The following is a 24,868-nucleotide window of genomic DNA, read 5'->3' on the forward strand; positions in this document are numbered from 1 at the left end:
GAAATAGCTACCTGTATTATTTAATGGTAGAAAAATGCTTTATTTGAAATATAAACTTATTAAAAATAATTCAAAAATAATTGACTTTTTTCATCTGTGCTTCCCTATTTTCATCTGTATCTTTTTCTCTTTCCTTCTGTATACTTCTTTGTTTAGTTCTGTAACAGTCTTTCTTCTTCCTTCTACAGTTATGTTAGTGGTGGCAACAGACCATGTGCACATAATTATCTAATGAGGAGTCCTTTAGGCAGGCATTTACATTTTACTGTGGACCAATATGACAATGGCAGGAAAATTTCTCATTGGGAAATTTTTATTTATTTTTATGGTTTGTCAGATTTATTTATATTTTCTGCCTCTTGTTTCCACCCCATTCCTTTAGATTGTAAGCTCGCAAGGGCAGGGCTCTCATCCTTTTGTGTCATGGACTGTTATTAATTTAATTGCTTGCACACTGCTAGACATTTATACATTTTAGTCATCATGTTAAATCAAATTGTAATCAGCAGTGCTGTATCTTGTATCAGTGCTCATATTTGATGTATATCATTGTCTGTATCATTATGTATCCCTTGTTTGTTTTCTTACATTGTACAGCGCCACGGAATATGTTGGCGCTTTATAAATAAATAATAATAATAATATGGAACCTTCACTTTGCATTAGAGGATGCTCATTAATAGGCCTTTTCCACTTGGATGCCCAAATGGTGTGCTTGGCGCACAGTTGAACCTATAATTTTCCAGCCAATGAGCCCCATCTAGTTGCAAAGTCAGTTGCAGCATTTGTAACCACATATGTGTCAGCGGATGACATATGGTGTATTTACGCAAAAACAAACACGTCTTGGTGTGGCTGCCTCTCCTTCAGGCCCGAAAAGAGAGATTTAATTTTCATCTGGAACAAAGGTTCTTCACTGCAAGCACTGTGAATTTTGAATATTCAGCCATCAGAATTGATGCTGGCGATTGCATTAAAGAGACACTGAAGCGAAAAAAAAATGATGATATTATGATTTGTATGTGTAGCACAGCTAAGCTAAGAAATAAAACATTAAGATCAGATACATCAGTGTAATTGTTTCCAGTACAGGAAGAGTTGAGAAACTCCAGTTGTTATCTCTATGCAAACAAGCCATTAAGCTCTCCGACTAACTTAGTCGTGGAGAGGGCTGTTATCTGACTTTTATTATCTCAACTGTTCCTGGACTATTTACTTTTCCTCTGCTAGAGGAGAGGTCATTACTTCACAGACTGCTCTGAAAGACTCATTTTGAATGCTGAGTGTTGTGTAATCTGCACATATTATAGAATGATGCAATGTTAGAAAAAACACTATATACCTAAAAATAAAAGTATGAGAATATTTTCTTTGCTGCTAATCTTCTAGTAATTATTCATAGTACACAACCAATTCACTATATCATATATTTTTTTTTCGCTTCAGTGTCTCTTTAAATAACTTTAAAGGATACAGAGAGAGACCTTCATTTCCAGTAATAAACATGTGCATAACCATGAGCATGTCTGCAAACTGTCTGCACAGTAGAGTAGACCCGATCCGGCTCGGCTATTCCTGCCGGACCCCACCGGAAAGCAGCTGCTGTACCTGCGCACATTTGTCAGCGTATTTTTGTCGGCCCCAGCGCTGGGTCACCTCTCCTGAGAAGGACATGGGAAGCCTCTTCAGGATCCAGAGGCATTCTCCTCCCGAGGTTAGTACCCCCAGGGGCAATTTTTTTCCCTTCAGGTACACTTTAAGCTGATGGCAGTATCCAATGCTAATTTATTAATGCAATTCATAATCATTCCTGTTTCTGTGCATCTCTTTTAGGTAATGCTTCTGGAAGGAATAGCAGTGGGTTAAAAAGTGATAGTGAATACTCATATCAGAGACCAAATGGGAAGAAAAGTGACAACAGAAAAGGTGTTGATTTTATTCAGAGGAACATTGAGGTATGTTGAAATACTCAGTAAAGACACATGTACACCAGAAAAAAATATGAATGTACTTCAGATAGAATTGAATTAGGAGGCACAATGTTATTGTAGATCAAACCAAATTAAGTTAAAAGTGGATAAACGGAGGCGCCAAAAATAACAAAATACACAACAAACAGCCTAAAATGGGAGGTAGTGGTGAACTTACTTCCCAACAGATTACATGACTGCACAGCAGGAGAGATGGCAGCGCTTTCAAACAGAAGCTTTACCTGAGTGATTTAACTGCATGGATGCGCAGAGCTCCAGTATATGGACTACATTACACACCTAGCATTCAAAACAGGCAGATTACATGACTGGTCTATTTTGAGAAAAAAAACACCAAGTTTATTGGAGTACAATCTACTTAGCGACACATTTCGCAGGTAGAACCCGCTTCCTCAGACAATAAAGCAGTCACTGTAAAATAAAGCAGTCACTGTAAAGTCAGTATTTCTGCACTGGGTGCCTCCATGATGTAATTCGACAACTAACTCCCATTTTTAACTGCTTTAAGGGTTTGTTCACACTACAAGAGATTTTCTAAGCGCTTTGTGATTTTGAAAGCTCTTGCTAATGTTAACCAATGCTCACTTGAGCGATGTGATTTTGTAAAAATCTCCTATAGCATTGCATTAGCAAGAGCTTTTAAAATCCCTAGCGCTTAAAAAGCTCTTGTAGTGTGAACAAGCCCTTAGTGTGTATTATTCTTTTTTGGCATAATGTATTGGCCTCCCCTGGTGGAGGGGTGTTCCCCTTTACTCCCAGCTACTACAGAGAGTGACTTATTCCCACCTGCCTTTATAGTAGTTTCCTTTGCGGTAACACACACTTGTGAGTATCATTTCATTATTCAATTTATACAATAATTACAACAAGTCAGTACATACTACACCACAGTGGGCTCCGGTTTCCCCCTTTGTATTCCCTCCAAACCAAACTAGATAAATGCTAGATAATAAATACCGGGTATCTCTCTCTCTATCTATCTATCTATCTATCTATCTATCTATCTATCTATATATTTATATATATATCTATCTATGTATATATATCTCTATCTATATATATCTATATCTCACAAGTGATTTTGTTCTTGTTTAGGCAGAAGAAGTAACTTTCACTCAGTGCTTCACTTTCATTGCACCTCTAATGTATTTCAATGGCATTGTTTGTTTTTTTTCCTTTTTTTTTTTTTTTTTTTTTTTTTTTTGCGCTTTGCAATTTTTCTGCATTTAAATAGGTTTTTTTTTTCATATGCGATGTGTGATTCGCATTTAATTCAAGTAAATAGTAATGCAGAAAATGTGTGTTTTTGTGCAATATATCGCATGTGATTTTAAAGTTTCATTTAGATACATTTTTGTGTAAATGAGCTGTATTAGCATGCATGGAAAAATAGCAATCCAAAAACTTACATACAAGGCACATAAAAATGCAAAAACGTCCATAAAAAGTTAATAAAAAAAACGTTCTGACGGGCAGTTACAGGCTTCTGCGCATCCAGTATATGGACTTGGCCGCCGCACCCCTCGTCACGCTCCAGGTTCGGGAGTGATGAGGGGCCATGCATGCACAGAAGCTCACTACTGGCAGCGACTGACCAGATTACCGGTAGTCGTAGCACCAGAATGGAGGGCGAAGAGGACGGCGAGGGAAGCCACAGTGCTCATGGGTCTGGAGGAAGCCCCAGGTAAGTATAAATAAGGGCCAGTGTACCATCTCAGGTACACTTTAAAAGCAAAACTGCTAGCTGTTCTTGAAGTATCACTAGCAGTATAGTTCCAAGGTTTTAAAATAAACATATATACACATACACCCATCTTTGCAACTGTAAAATGCACAATACATTACTTATGTATCTGTTACAGTAGGCATCATTAATCTGATTGTGAAACACCTCTTCATAGGGTTTCTCAAAGTTTTCTTTGTTTTTTCAAAAGCACTTCCTGGAAAGGACCTATGCAAAGATGCCGGCTAGCCCTTAGGGGCAATTCACACATTTGTCTTTACAAACTTTGCATGCAGTAATTTGCTTTTGCATCTTTTTGGGTATTTTTTCAATTATCTTTTCCGGTGCATTCTCTGTGATTTTTACATGTTTGTACTTTATTTTTCAGTTTTTGTTTTCTCAATGCATACCAAGGAAATTAATTTACATGAAAATGTATCTAATTAACTTCAAAATCATGCATGGTTTTTCGTGCAAAACACAATTTTCTAGGTTGACATTAACTTCCATTAAATAGGAATTGCACATGACACAAAAATATAAGCAGACCTGCCGTGCGAATTTAGAAAACAGAAAGTTTGCAAAACTAATAAAAATGTAGATGAGACGCCATTGAAATGCATTAGATGTCTGATAAAAGCAAAATTTACTTGGATTCAAATAAGTGAATAGTCCTTTACGGAAGAGAATGGGTTCCAATGAACTTTCAGCAGGATCACTCAGAGCCTGTCTCCACTATTCTGTTTTTAGTATGCTATGGGGCCATAAGGAGGAACAGGCACAGAAAGCGATAGACAAGGTGAACACCAATCCGAACATCATATGCAGCCCACTTAATCTCACTCAAACTTACTTGAACATCTAGAAGAAAAGCACTTCAATACAGTTCCCTGCGCTGGATTGTTTTGGGTTCCCTTCCTCCTTAATGCTGTACCCTGGGCCAAAACCCATCTTGCAACGCCAGTACACCTCTAATTGTGCATCATTATTCATATGTACATTGTATGGGCACCAAGATCTGATTGTTTAAATTACAGCTAGTGAAAGAATCAGGTTCTCATGTTCTTCTCATGGACGATGAAAAGCTTCGGTTGGAACAGCTGTTGGGGGATATTCAAGATGGCTGCAGTGAAGACAGTATAACAGTAAGTGACCGTTTTTCACAATTTCCTGCATTGATTTAGATATGAAGACTGGGATGCAATAAATTCCCCTGTATTCACTGTGCTGATGATTTGCCCAACATTGTGGATTTTTTTATGTGCCGGAACCAGCAGAGCAAATCATAGGAATGTCACACTTTTTTAAATGAAAATATACTTGTTACCATTATTATTTTTATTACAGGTAGAATGCCCTTGCCGGTATAACTCATTATTAAGGAATAAAGGTATTTCTAGGTAATCTGCACTCTGAAAAGTGACATATAGGGCTTGATTTACAACGCGGTGCTAACTGTTAGCACGCCTGTGAAAACCCCCTTAGCACGTCTAAACGAGCTTTTCGCGCGTAAAACTTTACGCGCGTAAAACTTTACACGCGCACTGCACAGGGCGCAGGGCGCTCCGCGCAAAGTGCCCATTAAAGCCTATGGGACTTAGCGCGCATAGGACTTTGCGCGCGTAAAGTTTTGATTGAGAAATCCAGTACTAACCTACTTAGCACCCTGGTTAGCACGTCTAAAGACTTTAGACGTGCTAAGTAGGTTAGCATCGCTTTTTGAATCAAGCCCATAGTATTACATTGAGTTCACTGTGACTAAGGGGTGTAGTCAAAAAAAGTTCTGTAAAATGTACAGTGCAGACAGTGCACATACATTTACTGAGTGTTTAGCAAACTACGTAATGCACGTTATGTATATTTCACGTCACACTCACACAATGTGTATGTTACTTTTATAATATAAATTACACAAATAGTGTAATCTGCAAAAATGTACATGTTGTGTGTGTGTGTGATGACTCACTCCATAACACACTTTATGAAATTTGCTTAATGCCCGATAAAATGTATTAACGCTGTCTGTACTTGTAAATTTTACTGAGATTTTGTGAAGCCAGCCTATTAAAATTAGCCAAATCACCCATTAAACTTTCATCTAATAATTCATTCAAAAATTCAAGTTCAAAAGCAAACTCAATTTATAGTTTCCAGAAGGCGATAATTCCTATTGAAATTTATGCTCCAGTACATGAAAACGTGTCTTATTTGTCAAACATGGTCAAGGATAAGACACGTAACAATAGCCACAGGGGAAGGGGGGGGGGGGGGAGAGGGGAGGCTCGAGGGCCTGCTTCTCCTCCCTTCATTCTTGCAGAGTGCTGTGGAACTGTGTAAATATATTTACCTGCTCTGATCATGTCACATCTCTTCTTCCTCCCTTGCTCTGTGCTGCTCCCCTCTGGCTCCCGATCACGTGACATGCATTGGGAGCTGGGTATGAAGCACAGTGAGCAGATGTTGGGAGGTAGAGGAGGCCAGACATAGCTCCCAACTGTCCCTCTTTTGGAGGGACAGTCCCTTTTTGGGAGCCCTGTCCCTCTGTCCCTGTTTCCTCCTCATTTGTCCCTCTTTCAGGACTTTGTCCCTCTTTCTATGGAAATATATGTATTTCTCTACTAAAAATGTGGTTGATTGACTCTAAACTTTATTTTCACCCTTTAAATTGATATATTACTAATTTTAAAGTGTTAATATGAAGGAAAATGAACCAGGATAGAAAGGACCAGTGAGGGTTGAATTATAAAACAACATATTTTTCTTATGAAATCTTTATGGTATGTGTGACTAGGGGCGTGGTGGGGGTGTTACCAGGGGTGTGGCATGGGTGTGGCTTAAGTGTCCCTTTTTTCTCATCTGAAAAAGTTGGGAGGTATGAGACTTGACAAAAGAAGGTACCTTATGTACTTGAATATACTGTAAGTCTAGAAATTTAGGTCTGACTCACTCAACAAAAGTATAGGGGTCGACTTATACACGAGTCACAAGCAACACTGAGCACACTGAATAATGTGAGTACTGTTAGCGACATTCCCATTTGCAGCAATTTACCCAGAGGTAAGTTACACTTTCTTGACAAAGGAAATACCAACATAACATAAGTCTGAAAGTCCTGGCCGCAACAATTAACAAGAAAAGGGCCGGGGAAATACTGGGCTGCAGGGAGGGGAGTGAATAATTGCTGCACTTGGGGGTCTGGAGGAGGTATTGGCTGCACTTAAGGGACAAGAGGGGTTAATGGCTGCAATACTGTATGTATTAACCCCTGCTGGGCCCCAAGTGCAGCTTCCTGGTCCCCAAGTGCAGTCATTAACTTTGCTGGGTAGACTTGTACTTGAGTCAATTAAAAATTCCAGGTTAAGATGGTTGAATAATAGTCGACTTATACATGAGGTCAACTTGTATTCAAGTATATACAGGTAAATGTATAAAATAAATAATTCGACTTATACACAAGGTCAGCTTGTATTCGAGTATATACGGGTAAGTAAATATACAAGTAAGTAAATTTAAGTAAATAAATGTATTAATGCCACTGTGCTCTGCAAAGGAGAAGATAAGAGAAGTGGGCCTCCATAACATTCAGGCTCCTGGGGGAGGGGAAGTGGGAACTGTGCTGCAAGGGGCCCCATGATTTTGTTTGCGCAACTATACCCAGAGGGGTATAGTAACGCCCATGCAAGGAATTAAAAATCTTTAAATAGAATCTGTACTCTAAAATTCTTGCAATAAAAAGCATACCATTCTATTCATTATGTTCTCCTGGGCCCCTTTGTGCTGTTTCTGCCACTCCCTGTTGCAATCCTGGCTTGTAATTGCCAGTTTTAGGCAGTGTTTACAAACAAAAGATGTGGTTTCTAACCAGCTTGTGATAGGCTGAGAGGAGCTCAGTCTGTGACTCACACAGAGCCTGCAGGGGGCGTGGAGAGGGTGTGTATAGCTTCTATCCTATCACAAGAAGAGCAGCACATTCCTTCCTAAGTGCCTGAGCCCGACAAAGCCGTCAGAGGAAAGAAGATTAAATTATATACCAGAGATAATACAACCACTGTGCAACTAGGAAAGGTTGCAGTAAGACAGACAACATTAGAACAGGTATAGGAACTTATAGGATAGAAGAAATAAGGCTGAAAATTTTGTTACAGAGTCTCTTTAACATGTAGGGAATTAGTGATGTTGAAAAAGTATTTTAATATTCAACGTCTGATCCATCAGGCCACGGTACCTTACCTAGTTGTCAGCTCATATTTCAGATCCTTAGTTGTGATAATCACCTCTAATTCAGATACATCTTGTGGGAATAATTTAGTCTTATTATTCTTAGATATAGTTCAAACATTTAAGTATGGTTTGTTTTTAACATCTCTTGCCACTCTGTTTTAAATAAGGGGGAGCTGTGAAGCTAATATGAAGACTGATAAAATTCCTTAAATGTCTGAGAAATAGATTTGCTGGGGCAATGTTTATTCTGTTTCATATCTGTCATATTAGGAATGTAATCTGACATGTGTTGATGTCTCAGAAGTCAGCACCCTCGCTAGCAGTCTGCTACATTTGATTCCATAATTAAAAAATGATTGTTTATGTCTACTAGCTCTATATTTAATGTAAGCATACAGTAGCTCTATATTTGTAAGTTCATCACAAACTTCTGAGGTTAGGTGGGGTCTATTTACGCTCTAATACACAAATTGTATGTACTAATGGCATGAAAAAAAATACAAACAATTACGAAGAGTAATAGGCACTCAATTACATAACTACTTCTGTACCAGCAGTCTCTGGCCCTTAAGCACCAGAGACTGCTGGTACCGCAAAACGGCGTAAAACTGCTCTTACTGTCGATTTGCCGCAAACACAGTCAATCCAGCGCACAAGACTTGGCCGCACATGGAGTAACTTCGGCGCCATCAGAAGACGGAGCTGAAGTTACTTTAGAACACAATAATTCCGCTTCCAGCAATTGCTAGAAGCTGAATGGTTTAATTCCCCACCATCCATGGTGGCCTGGAGGGGGAATAGTATTTAACATGGCCGGGAACTTGTGCAGCAGCAGGATCAGCCATATACCGGCTGTATCCTGCACCCAAGTCTCCCAGGCCGATTCCTCTCGTACGCATTTGCTGCACTGATCTGTTGCTTTCACCAATCACGCCTTTATCCCATCGCCGCAGGTCCCTTTCTCTCCTGTCTCTATGAAGGCAGAACTCTGTGCACCGGTCAGGAGCCACTTTTATTGGGTCCTGACCCTGTCCATCAATGTAAGCCAATGGGATTGACTTCCAGTGATGACAGGGTCAGGAGCCAATAAAATCAGCTTCTGACTGGCTCACAGAGCTCTGCCGTCATACTGACGGCAGGGTGAGTGGACTGCGGCGGGGGTAGAGCAGCATGATCGGCGGGGGCAGAGCAGCACAATCGGCAGAAGCGGGCGAAACGAGCGGTGATGATTGTTGAAATCTATGTCCAGTCAGGGCCGCTCAGCCACAAGCAGGACTTAGATTTCAACCGTGCTGGTCCGGAAGCGGTTAAACATGTGTTGTGTATACTGGTGATGCAGGCTTTAATAGCAACAATCATTGAGTTACAATAGACAGTCAGGAGGACCCCTTAGGGCATTCACCTAAATAGTGTACGTTGACAAGTGATTCCTGCATGTTACACGCTATATGTTGCAGAGATACTGTACATGTATCACAAGCAGTGATGGTCATGTCTAGGAGAACTCATGGAGAAGCATGTGATTTGTTTGATCAGCTGATAGACTTGCAAAGCTCTGATTTGCTGTGAACACATCCTGCTTTAGCACATGATCATGACTAGCAAATCAGAGTCTATCATGTCTATCACCTGACCAAACTAATCACATGCTTCTCCATTAGTTTTCCTAGACATGACCACATCACACCAGATTTCTGAACCAGCACTGGTTGCTATTAACCTTTATATCACCATTGTTTCTCTATGAAGGTCAATAAGTGCTGAACATAGTGCCTTTTGTGTTTGCGCTGAATTTATTGGCAGCCAGTTCAGCAATCAAAAATGTTCAGTAATGGATACCATATTACCCTTTACATGTTCTTCATACAAATAACATTTCCTCACGTAAATTTTAAATGTCTAGTCTCGGAGACACTTCTCTACATTATCTTTTTCCTCTACAGTCTCTTCCCTTCCAACTGCTCTTTATGTGGTTCTGTCCTAGTTTGCACCTGGAAGGCCTCCTGGACACTCCCTACCATTCTCCTCCCTTGTAGTTGGATCCTGGAAATTCTTCCACATTTTTTGTATCTCCGCATTTATATATACTGCATGAAGCATTATTCACTGATTATGGTTACAAGTTACTAATACTTCCACTAGTCACATGTTTTTTATCCTGGCTATTTTATAGCTCTTGCTACCTATTCACGCATTCCACACTCCCTATATCTTCATTCTTCCTCTTAGTGTTTCATGTGTTTTAACAGTGGCTGAATAGTGTACTGGTTAAAGGAAATGTCCAAGCTGAAAAAAAAATCATATCTACTTACTCAGGGCTTCCTCCAGCCACTAGCAGCTGACATGTCCCTCACCGCAGCTCCGTTCCAGGACTACTGCGCCTGTGCAGTACACTCCAGACCACCTGGATGTGATTGACAGCGGCTCTCACGCAGGTGCAGAAGATCCCCACCTGGCGAGGTCGCCATTGTAAACTGAGGGGACCCCGGGCCACCGGAGCTGCGGCAAGAGACATGTCGACTGCCAGGGGCTGGAGGAAGCCCTGGGTAAGTAGATGTCATTTTTTTTTTTAGCCCGGACATTTCCTTTAAGGGCTCTGCCTCTGACACAGGAGACCTGGGTTCGAATCTCGGCCCTTCCTGTTCAGTAAACCGGCACCTATTCAGTAAGGAATTCCTTGGGCAAGTCTCCCTAACACTGCTACTGCCTACTGAGTGCGCTCTTGTGGCTGCCTCACAAGCGCTTTGAGTCTGACAGGAGAAAAGCACTATACAAATATAGGAATTATTATTATTTTAAGCATGTTATGATTCATATGTCTTATTTCCCTGGACTGGTAACCTTGCTACAATTTTTCGTTAATTACTGACCTACCACAAAACCTTTAAACCTTAACCAGGCTAAAGGTTTTTTAAAGTCATTTCTGCCTTTTTGTCTTTTCCTGCTGTTATTTGAAAAATCTTAATCCTACCTAATAAAAGCCCCGGGATCTGCGTCCATGGGCTGCGTCTGTGTCATGTGCGCAGACGCGGAGCCATGGCTGTTGCTGCTTCTAGTGCAAATTTGTGAAACGGGCCTAATTGTCTAGTAAAACATATTTGAAACAAACTGTCTAAGCCTTTCTATAATCTGAAGGATTCAATTCAGGACTCATAGAAGACTGCTTCAGAATACAGTAGAATCCCTTTATAGAAAACTCCAAGGGAAAAGGAACCAGAAGTTTACTGGATCAGAATTTGTCATACATCGTATATTTATACAGATGCATTTGCTGGAACTTGAGGACTGAGTGTACTACATCCAGATGTTTACTATATTAGAGTTTACTATAACAAGAATCTACTCTAGTCAAATTCTTTTGTTCTTCGTCCTCTTTGGCTGCTTTTAGCTGTGGGCTTTGGGTCATTATCCTATTGGAGTACCTGCAGCTCAGACAGAGCTTTCTCTGACTCTACCCCTAGAGTGTGTTTATAGATTTCATATTTAATTGTTACTGCACAGACTCAAGGCAACCTATGTGAGGAACAACACGCAGTCCCAAAACATATCCGAATCTCCTCCATATTTCACAGTAGGTATGGGGTTTTCTTATAAGGCTTATTCTTTTTTTCTTTTTTACCTATAGATGTAGAAGTAATGTAACTTACCAAAAAGCGTGAGTTTTGTCTCATCTTTCCAAAGAACATTTTACTAGAAGTATTGGTATTACTATAATGCATGTTTGCAGTCTTTTTATGTTTTCCTTCCAACAGTGAAGTTATGTTGGGTCTTTTTTCCCCCACTGGACCCACAATTACTGAAAAAGTGCTGGATAATGTGACCACACTAGTGGACCCTGATCTCCGAGTTAAGCATTTATGGGAGTAAAGCATGTATCTCTTTGGAAGTTATCAGTACCCTTCTCTCCATTCTGAGATCTGTTTTCCTCTTGGAGCTGCATGCATTGAGGTTGGTCACAATCCACGGACATTAACCAGTTCAGGTTTCTGTCAAATGCAACATTTCAACTTTGTTTTTATTGATACAGCAATAACTTTTCTTCTATGACATTTAAGCTGAGGCAACCAATAAAAACCAGCTCAGGCTAGAATTCAGTTTGTGTACCGTGGTGTAACATATGCGGCTGCGGGCACGCAGGGTGTCTCCGCAGCCGCTTCGGTTCCCTATTCAGAGTCTTTTTCCGTTCCCTCGGCGTCTAGCACGCCGAGGACGGAATTGTCATTTGCACATAAGGTTTCTGTATCGCGCGGCCGCGCGTGTAGACAGGACCTTTATGCTGGGAGGAGGCGCGTCAGCTGACGTCAGAGCGGACGTTCGCCGCTCAGGATTGGCTGATTGGAGTGGGCACGGCTTAGAGGTGTCCTCTGCTTCTTAAGCCGTCTTTGCTCACTCGCAACTCGTCTGCGGTTGCGAATACTTATGTGCTAGCGCTCAGACCTTAGACTAGTATCTGGTGTGCTTTGATCTGGGAGGAAACCAGGGATTTCACACAAGACTAGGAGATTGTTTACTATATATATTTGATATTCTGTGTATGACTCTGGCGAACCTCTATGACACTGCTAATTTCTATTCGTCTCTGTACTTCTGCCCATCTGATCTAGTTACCAAATCCCTGCCTGATTACCTACTACTCTTTTGCCTTCTGGCTCTGTACTTTATCTGCCTCTTAGTTGCCGAACCTAGCCTGTCTGACGCTCCGACTCACCAGTGGGCCCTTGCCACTGGTGAGGTATTCTATTAGTGCCCACCAGCTCCTCTGGTGAGGCTCAGCTAAACTAATCAGTTACTGTATTCTATAAGTACCCACCAGCTCCTTTGGTGAGGTCTTGCAAACTTATCGTTACTGTGTTCTAATAAGTACCCACCAGCTCCTCTGGTGAGGTCTCGCTAAACTTATTGTTACTGTGTTCTTATAGTGCCTACCAGCTCCTCTGGTAAGGCCCAATCTATTGTTGCACCAAGCACTACACATACCTTGTATTTTGCCAGCTATACGTGTATTATTGGTGATACTGCAGATCACCACATAATAAGGTATAGTGTCTGTATTATTGGTGATTCTGCAGATCACACATAATCAGACGTCTGTGTTGCTACACCGATCGTTACACGTGGTCTCTGATCCATCTCGGAGTATCAGCAATCCAAACTAGGCAATAGTCCTCGTGTGTGTGAGGTTGTGGGCCCATTCACACTATTTGCATTGCATACAGTGCATGTGTTATGCTAATTCTACAGTCCCTGATGCTTGGAGCAACTCTTGTGCATAATAACATGCATAGTGTCTATGCCCACATTAAAAGTAATAGATAATGCATTACCATGCAGGGCTGTGGAGTCAGTACAAAAATCTTCTGACTCCGACCCCTCAGCTTATGAAATCTCCGACTCTGACTCCAGGTACCCAAAATTACTCCGACTCTTCGACTCCGACTTCTTAGTCTAATTTTTACAAAAGCTATGGATTTGTTTCAAAAATCACCCGATTCCGACTCCTCACTTTATTGAAACCACCGACTCCAGGTACCCAAAATTGCTCCGACTCCAACTCCACAGCCCTGTTGCCATGTGTTAACTCTTTACAAAAAAAGGCACCTCGGATAGTGGAAATTGGTCTTTAGGCATATAATTAAAATTATAATTGCAGATTAACTGTGTATTATGTTGCATTACATTAGCGCAAAGCATTGATTAGTGATTAATCTATCATGCATTCAATTTATAGGCTGATGCTTCCCTTTGGTTGGTGCCTTGTGATGCCTTCAGCCCAGAACCAGGAGAGCTTGAACAGTTGGCAGCTATAGAGGCACAGCTCCAAAGGTTTACCATCACTACGGAGGCCATAGACACTGAGTATCATCCAGAGGCCATAGACATTGAGTATGATCACCGTGCACTCACCAGGCAATCAAAATTGGTAAGCTGTGTTCTTTGTAAAAATCAACAAACTGCAGTTGTCAAAAAAGAATGTAAAGCTTCTACAGCCAACCTTTTGCATCTTACTTCATACTCACACAACTTGAATTTTTGCTTTTGAAAAACTTTTTAAAGTTATGTGAGAGAGATATGGAGGCTGACATTTATTTACTTACTGCCTCTAATGCAAAATAAAAATTATTTCTGCATAATTTTGTCTGCATCATTTTTCCTAGCCCTTTATTCAGCCTTTTGTCCATTTATCCAATTAAGTCTGTGCCCGCCCCCTGTTGGAGGGCATGTTTGTTTGTTGTTTGTTATGACAAGGTAACACTTGAGAAAGGCCTCTGGCCGAAACGTTTTTTTAGTGCTTATGGTACTTTCATAAATTCACAAATTTTGCATAAATCCAGGTAGAGACCCAGTCTTTCTTCTATTTGGATTATTGTCAGAGCTGCCAAGATTAGCTGCATGCTTGTTTCTGGTGTAATTCAGAAACTTCTGCAGCCAAATAGATCAGTAATACTATATTGTTTCAAAGGAAGTAAATATGGCATAAATGTCCAAGGAAGTCCCGCTACACCAAGAGGTAGGGTGAAGTAGAAAAAATACTTTATTGTAAATCCATCTTAATCCATCACCAGTGTACAAGTAAAAAGCTCACACCTATCGGAGCGATGTATGGCTCCTTAATAATAGCTTGCCAAGACAGGTGTTCATACAGATTATATAGGATACAAGACCACACCCTTAAAGGTGTGAGTCTTAGCCTTAAAGGTACAAGCATCAAAAAGCTAAACGTGGAGTATACCACTCTAATATATAAATATAAAACAAAGTCTGCATAAAAACACAATATACTGCATCAGATTATAGCGACCTGTCATATATAAATGTAATGGTAACATGTAGTATCTGGACAAAATGCATGACTATTAGACAGGGAAAAGAGGCAAGGATGGGCAAGGGAAGCAGGGGATGCAGAAAATTTTTTTTTTTTTTTTTTGGGGGGGAAAAGTTGCAAACAGAGAAAGCAGGTCCAATTTATATACACATATATATGCAACACATCAATGTATTCATTTATCATAAAATGTATGAAGGTCTAATCGGGAGTTTATTCCCAAGGGGGAGCGTGTCCCCAATTTCCATATCCAAAAGGCCTCCCGCTTCAATAACTTGCTATATAGGTCTCCTCCCCTTAATGAGGGTGTTACTCTTTCTATACCTTGGAACCTAAACCCAGACATATTGCCTAAATGGACATAAAAAAAGTGCTTGGATACACTAGATGCGTGCGTAATAAAAGTTTTGTTCTTGAGACATCTCCCGGCACCATTATAGTGCTAGTAAACATGGCAGCCTCCATATCACTCTCACCTCGGGTTCACTTCAATTATTCTTTCTTGTACTATCTTCATTGATCATGCTCTAGTAATTTTGTACTAACTTGACCTCCCCTTTACAGATTTTGTGAAGAAAATAATGCAATCTTATTTTTCTTTGTTAAATGCATTTTAACATTGTTGACATCTGCAGTGAGCCATGTACATTTTTGTTTTTAGATTTTTAGATTTGTTTCCATTATAACTATACTACTATACTTACTGATATTTTTACATTGATTAAAAAAAACAAAATAAATCCATACATTTGTTGTTGTTTTCTTGCTGCATATTCCTATTATTCCTGCAAATTACCTATCTTTCCAGCCTGTGCAAATGTTTCTCACGATACAACAAAATTATCCGATTTTATGGCAATATGATAAATATGATCAAATTTCCCCCCAAAACTTTTTTTTCATTTGCCTGAAAAATCCGATCGGGTTTCTTGTTTTTTTTTTTTTTTTTTCATCGATCCGGAATGCTGGAAATTTTTCTTAAATTTTTCTACAGATTGTATGGTGTGTGTTAGATTGTCAATTTATTAATATACACACCCTAGCAATTTTCTCAGAGTTTCCAATCATTTTTATCATAATTGGGGAAAAATGTAATATATGTGTGTGTGGTACATTGGTTATATTTTTGAAATGTTACAATCAGTCAGAAAAATTCATTGCAATTCTTGAATTGAACAGATATTTAAAAAATTGTATGGTGTGTGGCCACCTTAACTGTGATTAAATAAGATAGCGCCAGTTTTTTCCTCATGAGCATTTTTGATAAAATAAGCACTTCCTTCTTTATTAAATTTACATGTGAAAAAGAGCTGATAGGAACTGTTCTGTAAGTCATCTTGCAACAGGTTTATAGTGTACTTTTTTTATCTTTTAACAGACCGGGCAGTGACTGTACCTCAGTCAGTTATTGGTAGACTAACGCTAGGTTCACAGTAGTCAGTTGCCTAACTCACGTGGTATAATGACTGTGAACTGCAATGGAGACTGGGCATAGACTTTAATATAAGCCTGCATGCAGCGAGTTAGAATAACGCGATCGTTTCTGTGAACAGGCCCATAGACTTATATTGGCAGTGAACTGATTCTTTGAAGTGTGACCAGCAGGGGATGGGATAGCAACCTTCACATGAGAAGCCCCCATAGGTAACCAATGGACCAATGGTGCTCCCCCGGCCCCCCAACCACATACAGTGTTATGAACCACCCTTATGGGGAGGTTCAATGTAAATGTTTCTGGGGGTGCTCAGTTCCCTTTAATAGAATAAGATAAACCTTTAGACTATCTTATGAGGAGGAGGACTAATTTAAAGCCTGTTGCCTGTTGATACAAGGTTCACAGCTGTCAGAATAATAATATCTACTAGCAGTGACAGCCACATATTATTATTAGTATTATTATTATTATTATTGATAATATATAATTTATAAAGTGTCAACATATTCCATGGTGCTGTATGGAGTAATAAACAAACATGGGCTACATAATAATACAGACAATTGTATACACTAAACATAGACACTGGTATAAAGTACAGAATTGGTGACACAGTAACAAATTCCAAGACTCAAAAGGGTGAGAGTCCTGCCCTTGCGAGCTTACAATCTAAAGATTAAATCATTCATTCACAGTGCACTTTAATGCCTGGTACATACCATGCAATTTCCCATCAGATCGACGGGTCATATTGATCATTTCTGACAGGTCTGGTCTAATTTGCGATCATTTTTCTGATCGATTTTGTACAGAAATCAGATTAGACCTGTTGGAAATTATCGAAATTGCATGGTGCGTACCAGGCATAAGACAAATGTACTGTACATCTCATCTGCATGTGTACACATGTATTTTACATTTGTTCATTTTCGTCTTAGAGCTCTTTTAAGTGCTCACTTATGACTCACCAATATGCAAAAGGTTTTGATCGGGCTCTATCTTTGACATTTGTTATTACTGTTTACGGCAGTACGTGATTCTAAGCCAGATCCCACTTTTGACTTTAACTGACCTTTTTTGGATAACTGTACTTTTGAATGTTATTGAATTTTTTCCTTCTTCTCATAAATTGTTGATCCTGGAAACCAGTAAAAGAAAATACATGGCAAAAAGGTGGCCTGCATCACTGCATCTGCCTGGTGTAGAAATATTAAAAACATTCAGATGAACTTAAAAATCATCAAGCTTAATATAAATATATGCTGGAATGTCACATTTGCCGTTTGCCAGTGTTTGATAAGAGTTTCCTGTTTTCTAACGATTTGTTAATAAAGCCGTGGTCTAAACAGTCCCTTGTAGAACAGCTGCAGACTAGTTGCTCTGTTGAGCTGTTAAATTTGCTTTTACTAAGAACAAATTTGTTTTGTTCCTCAGACCAATACCGGACATTTTTAGAAAATTAAAAATATACAGAATATATAGACATATAGTCAGCATGAAACGGACAGTGCCCTTAATCCCATTTTTTAATCTCATACAGTATTTTAAAGGGAAGGTTCAGGGACGCTACAAAAAAAATAAAAATCCACATCCACTTACCTGGGGTTTCCTCCAGCCCGTGGCAGGCAGGAGGTGCCCTCGGCGCCGCTCCGCAGGCTCCCGGTGGCCGACCGGACCTGGCCAGGCCGGCAGCCAGGTCGGGCCTCTTCGGCGCTCCATTGTGTATTCCACGCCGGCGCGCTGACGTCATCGGACATCCTCCGGGCTGTACTGCGCAGGCTCAGAGCCTGCGCAGTACAGCCCGGAGAACGTCCGATGACGTCAGCGCGCCGGCGTGGAACGCGCAATGAAGCGCAGAAGAGGCCCGACCTGGCCGCCGGCCTGGCCAGGTCCGGTCGGCCACCGGAGACCACCGGGAGCCTGCGGAGTGCCGCCGAGGGCACCTCCTGCCTGCCACGGGCTGGAGAAAGCCCCAGGTAAGTGGATGTGGATTTTTATTTTTTTTGTAGCTTCCCTGAACCTTCCCTTTAATGTTGCAGGAAGAAGTGTCAGGGCTTCCTAAGACAGGCTGCATCCAAATGACTGGCAGCATAGATGTGCAGAGCCTAATTATAGGCAGGATACACAACCTGCATTCAAAACATATGCACCAAAATTAACATAATGGAGGATTTTAGTTTCCAATAGACCCTTCCACCGCGATGAGGTAATTCTTCATAGAAGGGACCCTAACCTCTAATTTCCAAACAAACATAGTGTGAACCTGGAGGCAGCTGGCCATAAAATGGTATACACATTTTTTTTTTAAACCACCGGGAAGAATTGGCAGCGCTCTTAAACCAGGCAAATCTGAAATGACTACCAACAGGGACTCTTCACTCCTCTGTTGGTAGTCATTTCAGATGCGACCTGGTTTAGGAGTATTTTAATGTTACTTTTGTATTTTCACTGCCTTTACTTTATGTCACGATTCACTAACATTCCAGTGGCCAGACCCGGAAAGTGATAACTTTATTTTACTAGGGGATCTGTAGAATGTTTCTGACTGAATAGTCTCTTTAACATCTGCCTGTTGTACAAGCTTGAGTTGCCTACTGAGCCTTCCAAGTTTCCTAAGCCTGTTCTTTGTCTACAGTGGTGTAATCTTGTGAATTGTTACCTGGTAGCAATTTGCAAAAAAGTTACATCGCCACTGCTGGTGTTCCCTGTGGGGCAATCTGGTGAAGAGCAGTGATCACTCTGCACTTTGGGAGAGCAGACCATTTACACTTGGGCAGCAGGTCTAGAATGGTGGTGTCATCATAGTATTAAAGCAGACCTCCAGTGTAAATTGCACATTCCATGGGTCCACTTCTAATAGGAAGTTATAATTGCTTGCCGTTTCTTTTCCCCCTCCCCGAGCCCCACATCTGCCTATTTCAGTGCATAGCCCCACCCCCTGCAGCAAAACGCCTTGGTGTCAGCTCAAGATAGAGAAAACAGCATGGCGTTTTTCTGCAAGGGGCAGCGCTACATGCTGGATCTGGCAGATACATTTTAAAGTAAACATATGATCCAGTTCTGGGACCCTCTGGAAGTTTGTGTGAATTATGTGAAAGCAATCACATATAATCGTAATTGTGAAAATATTTATGAAAATTTGCATTAGTAAAAATTTGCTTATTACGATCATCATTAGGATAGAAGGAGGAACAAGAGGGGGCAGACGGAGCCACTAGTGGTACAGAGAGACACAGTTGGGGGGCAGAGGTGGCACAGAGAGGGAGGCTGAAGGTACAAGGGAACAGAAGTGACACAGAGGGGTACATTGGAGGCATGGAAGGCAGCTTAAAGCGGAATATAACCCTGCATTTCAACTTTGCTCTAAAACATTATTTACAGTATATTATATGCAACCAGCATTTTTTTTTTACTAGACCAGCATTGGAAGGGTTACACAGGGCTTTAAAGTCCCTGGAGATTTTTGCAGACGCATCCGAACTTGAGTTAGATACTTTTTGTTTACACAAATGTATCTAAGTGTTTATTGTGACTCATCTCTCTCACTGAGAAGGAGTTGGAGGACAGCCAAAGAGTGTGTAACATTTCTAAATATATACATATAACTAAATAGAATGTAACTATCTGAACGTCTGCACGGAACTTAAAACCTCTGTGTTTAACCCTTCCAATGCTGGTCTAGTAAAAAAAAATGCTTTTTTCATATAATATGCTGTAAATAATGTTTTAGAGCAAAGTTGAAATGCAGGGTTATATTCCGCTTTAAGAATGGATTCAGGTTAAGAATGGACCTACAGTCCCTATCTCGTTTGTTAACTGGGGACTACCTGTATATTCGAGGTTTAGGAATGTGTATGGGTGTTTTTTTATGTCTCCTATCTATAGTTAAAAAAAGAAAAAGCAACTCCAGTGAAAATAATGTAATAAAAAGTGCTTTGTTTTTACAATAATGATGTATAAATGATTTAGTCAGTGTTTGCCCATTGTAAAATCTTTCCTCTCCCTGATTTACATTCTGACATTTATCACATGGTGACATTTTTACTGCTGGACGGTGATGTCAGTGGAAGGAGGTGCTGCTTGCTTTTTGGGCAGTTGTAAACAGCTGTTATTTCCCACAATGCAACAAGGCTCCCAAAGTGTGATGTCAGAACCATGGTCCTGTCATCACACTGTGGGAGGGGTTTCACCACAATATCAGCCATACAGAGCCCCCTGATGATCTGTTTGTGAAAAGAAAAAGATTTCTCGTGGGAAAGGGGGTATCGGCTATGGATTGGGATGAAGTTCAATTCTTGGTTACGGTTTCTCCTTGAAGTGCAGCTTGTGGTCTGTGATGCTATGAGCTCTAACAGATATTATGATGTCCCATATTCATATGCAGTGTTCTCCCCAGGCTCATTTGGGAAGCACCCAGCTGTCCTCATCCTCCTAATATGCTTTATGCAGAGTTCCGCAGGCCCTGTATTCCCCCCACGGTTGCGCCCCATGCGGCTACTTTTTCATGCCAATTGGCTGGAAAAAATGTCTGGGGAGAACACTGTTATGATTAAAATGGGAGATTTATATTACCTCTTATTATTTATATTACTACATTATTATTATTTCTGTCAAGTTACTTAGTCTGAATCTGACATTCATGCTTAAATAATGAGCTGACGAATAAACGGGGAAATGTGACCTAGAGCTGGCTGGAAACAGTGGCGTGTTACATTTTTCTGTGAAATTATTACACAGGTGATAGAACATTTAGATGTTCCAAATTGTATAAGCTTGGCTGTCTGTATTAGTTAGAGAACACAGCTGCTACATTAATAGTAATGTGTGGGGAATTCCAGCTCACATTGACAAGATGCGTGATATCTGTTAGTCATCAAACACACCTCCATTATACAATCACATGTCTGCCTCTTCTTCAGGGACTTTCTATGGACAAGTTGGAGAATGCAGCAACTTCACCTGGGGAAAAAGTTTTACGTTACACAAAGGAGCTGAGAGAGGAGAAAATACGCCTGAAAGAAATAGACCAGCAACTTGAAGATATTATGAGAAGCAGCACTGCACCACTATCCTTGTCTTCCTCTACCACGCTGTTAAGTGGATCCTCAGTACATATTTATTAGGAAATATTCTACAGTATAGTGAAACCAAGAACAGCATTTCCTACTTAAAGAAAAGGTCCGAGCAAAAAAAAAAACTACTTACCAGGGGCTTTCTCAAACCCCTGGCAGCCGTTCTGTGCCCTCGCCACAGTTCTGCATCCAGCTGGTAACCCAGGGTCCCCTCCGTTGCAGATGCCGACTTCGCTAGGTCGGAATTTACTGCGCCTGCGCGAGAGCCGCTCGTGGTCGCGCTGATGTGTTCTGCAGTGTACTGCGCAGTCACAGTAGTTCTGCGCCTATGCAGAACACTCCAGACCACGTCAGCACAACTGCGAGAGGCTCGGTAGATGCCCATCGGCATCTGCAACGGAGGGGACCCGGGGCCACCGGCTGGATGCGGAGCTGCGGTGAGGGCGCAGGACGACTGCCAGGTGCTGGAGGAAGCCCCGGAAGAAATAGAATTTTTTTTAATTAGCTTGCAAGTCCTTTAAAGCAAACCTGTGAGGTTTCCCCGTCCTTCTATGCCAGTCCATTCCAGCGCCAAGTCCCCCTGAAAAGTTGTGGCCTCACTGCTCCAGCACCGTACCACAGACCCACTTGAGCGGAAAAAAACAAGCCTGATCAGGACCGTGCTACTGTGCAGGCGCAGACGGCTTAGACATGTGCAGTAGCACAAACCCGCTCAGGCAGCAGAATAAAATTCTCAGTATACTTTGGCCCTTAATGAAATAACTTTTTCTCCTAAGTTTTCTCCTAAGTTAATGATTCTAAGCCTCCAGCAAGCAAGAAAATACTCAGAATCCTTTTTGGTACTCTTTGAAATGCAAAGTGCTGAAAAGTTATTTTAGACAGAAGAAGAAAAACATTCTCCTAGGAGAAAACTTTTGAGAAAAAGTGGATTGATTAAGGGCCTTTGGGCCATATTCAATTCACTTTTTCTCCTGAGTTTTCTCCTAGCAGATATTTTTTCATCTTCGATTTAAAATAACTTTTCAGCACTTTTCAACTAAAAAAGTACCAAAAAGTTGATGAAAAAGTACTATCAAAATTATTTTGTGTATTTTCTTGCTTTCTGGTGGCTTAAAAGGCATTTTATTTATAAGTTTAAAATATCTCCTAGGGGAAAACTCAGGAGAAAAAGTGAATTGCATATGGGCCTTTGTGTCAAAAAAATCCTCAAGAGATTTCAGTTTTCAATATCTGCCAACAACTCATCACTCAATACCAGCCACTACTTCTGTACAGTAACTGACATACCAGAAGCTGTGGGCAGAGAAGACCCTATTCAAACTCTGCAACGCAAAATGCGATCACAATCATGATTTTGCATTGTGGTGTTTCACAATTCTTTGGTGATTGCATTTTGTGATTCTCATTCCAGTGAATCAGAATCGCAACTCAGTCGTCAGGAAATTGCTACATGTACAACGTTTGCGATTGTTGGAAATTGCAATTGTTGCAGTGTGAGTAATCCCGTAGGATTACTTATGCAGCAGTACTTTGCTGATCACCTGTAAGGCCTTGTTCACATCTAAAATCGCAATCGCTGACACCAGCATTTTGAGATTTTGTGCGTGATTATTTTTTGCGCCTCCCGGTGCTTACCTGCGTGTTGCGATTTTTTTTGTAAATCACTTTTCTAAGCGCTTTTGCAGAGCGATTTTATTTTCCAGTTTCTGGCGCAAGTCAGGAAGTGAACTCTTTGACCCGGAAAAGAATGAATACTATAATGTGTTTATGCTTAAAAGCGCTGAGGAAATCGCTATACAAAGCACTTTTTCAAGAGTTTTGCGATTTCCCTATACCTTCCATTGAGGCAAATCGCCCCCAAAATGGTACAGGCAGCGCTTTGGTGAGTGGATCGGAATCGAACCGCTCATCGCTCATATGTGAACACTCTCATAGGGAATCGTTGCACAAGCGCTTTTAGGGCAATTTTGAAAATCGCAGGCGCTTAAAATAAGCCAAAAGCGCCCTTAGTGTGAACAAGCCCTTAGTCAAGGGTGATACTTACAATGAAATTTGAAAATTAAAATGTATTTATTTAATAAAATAATAAATACAATCTTTAGGGGTACTGATACTTACATGTTTCACAAGGGGCCCTCTCCCTTCCTCAGAGTGCTGTAAGTTTCAGAAGACTAAGTGAAGAAGGGAATCCATTCTATATACTGTATATTAAGAACCTCCCTAGCGGTATTGACAGGGATATCCGTTCATACAAAACATGCTGTGAACAGTATAAACGTGCATACACATCAGTACTCTCCTGCACTGTATACTAGACTCTTGCTTGACACATTTTGGCAAGTTACAGGGAAAAAAAAGTTATAAAATTGAATTTGATCACTTTTTGCACAGAAATCCTGGGGCAATTGAACTCCAGGGAGGATATTATTAAGGATTTTATTCTGCTGCTATTATTATACAGTTAGCAAACTGTACCATAATACCATAATCTGGGACAGTCAGTATGTGAACCACCGGGACAGAGGTAGCCATGACAGATTGGTGGTCTCATGTTTATGAGCATCTGAGACAAGCTATAATTGTGCTTTTGGTCTGACAGTTTTCATATGTCAAAAGCCATTTAAAATGCATGATGAGTTTGTCATCTGGTGGTGGCTACTTAAAGAGAATCTGTATTGTTAAAATCGCACAAAAGTAAACATACCAGTGCGTTAGGGGACATCTCCTATTACCCTCTGTCACAATTTCGCTGCTCCCCGCCGCATTAAAAGTGGTTAAAAACAGTTTTAAAAAGTTTGTTTATAAACAAACAAAATGGCCACCAAAACAGGAAGTAGGTTGATGTACAGTATGTCCACACATAGAAAATACATCCATACACAAGCAGGCTGTATACAGCCTTCCTTTTTAATCTCAAGAGATCATTTGCGTGTTTCTTTCCCCCTGCAGCTATCTTCCACTGACGTGTCAGGCTGTTTCTTCCTGCAGAGTGCAGACAGCTCTGCCCGTATATAATTCATCAGTATGTGAAAGCCCAGCCAGCTCAGAGGAGGATTTATCCAGCTTGTAAAAGATAATAGAGCAGAGAGAAGCTGCACTAATCTAAATAACACACAGGCAGTGTGCAGAGAGGGGCCTGGAGGGGGGAGACGCATCACAGAACCACAACACTGAAGAACTTGGCAGCCTTCCAGACACAGGCTGACAAGTCTGACAGGAGAAAGATAAGTTGATTTATTACAGATATGGTGATAGTAGAACGTGCTGCAGTAAGCCAGAGCACATTAGAATAGATTTTGGAACTTGTAGGATGGAAGAAAACCGGATGAAATTTTTGTTACGGAGTCTCTTTAAAGGTTGTTATATGTTCAGGGTCCTCGGGGGAGGACTGATGTGGCTCTTTCTTGCCCTTTCTCTTTGTCTTTCGTGGACCTTCTATAGGTGCCCCTCCTCTTATCCTTCCCATTATGTCTATATCTTTCTACCTGTTCTTCACTTTATGTTAGAAGTTGGTCAGACATCGAAGCAGAACAAATAGGTACCTCCAAATTTGGGCGCACCATGCGCTGTCATAGGCTTTAATGTGAAGTACAGCTATGGCGG

General features: G+C 40.8%; 1 protein-coding gene across 2 annotated transcripts in view; it reads left to right on the plus strand.

The window, feature by feature from the left end:
- FSIP1 (fibrous sheath interacting protein 1) overlaps positions 1 to 22,145 on the plus strand; it is a 56,509-nt gene extending 34,364 nt beyond the window's left edge. For both annotated transcript variants that reach the window (XM_068253326.1, XM_068253325.1), the window contains exons 8-11: positions 1,834 to 1,955; positions 4,752 to 4,859; positions 13,664 to 13,855; positions 21,113 to 22,145. In XM_068253326.1, coding sequence (XP_068109427.1) covers positions 1,834 to 1,955; positions 4,752 to 4,859; positions 13,664 to 13,855; positions 21,113 to 21,316 — 626 coding nt within the window. In that variant the 3' untranslated portion in view covers positions 21,317 to 22,145. The remainder of the gene's footprint in view (positions 1 to 1,833; positions 1,956 to 4,751; positions 4,860 to 13,663; positions 13,856 to 21,112) is intronic.
- The last annotated feature ends 2,723 nt before the right edge of the window (positions 22,146 to 24,868 follow it).

The sequence above is a fragment of the Hyperolius riggenbachi genome, chromosome 9, assembly GCF_040937935.1.
Source record: "Hyperolius riggenbachi isolate aHypRig1 chromosome 9, aHypRig1.pri, whole genome shotgun sequence".
In the NCBI taxonomy this organism is placed as follows: Eukaryota; Metazoa; Chordata; class Amphibia; order Anura; family Hyperoliidae; genus Hyperolius; species Hyperolius riggenbachi.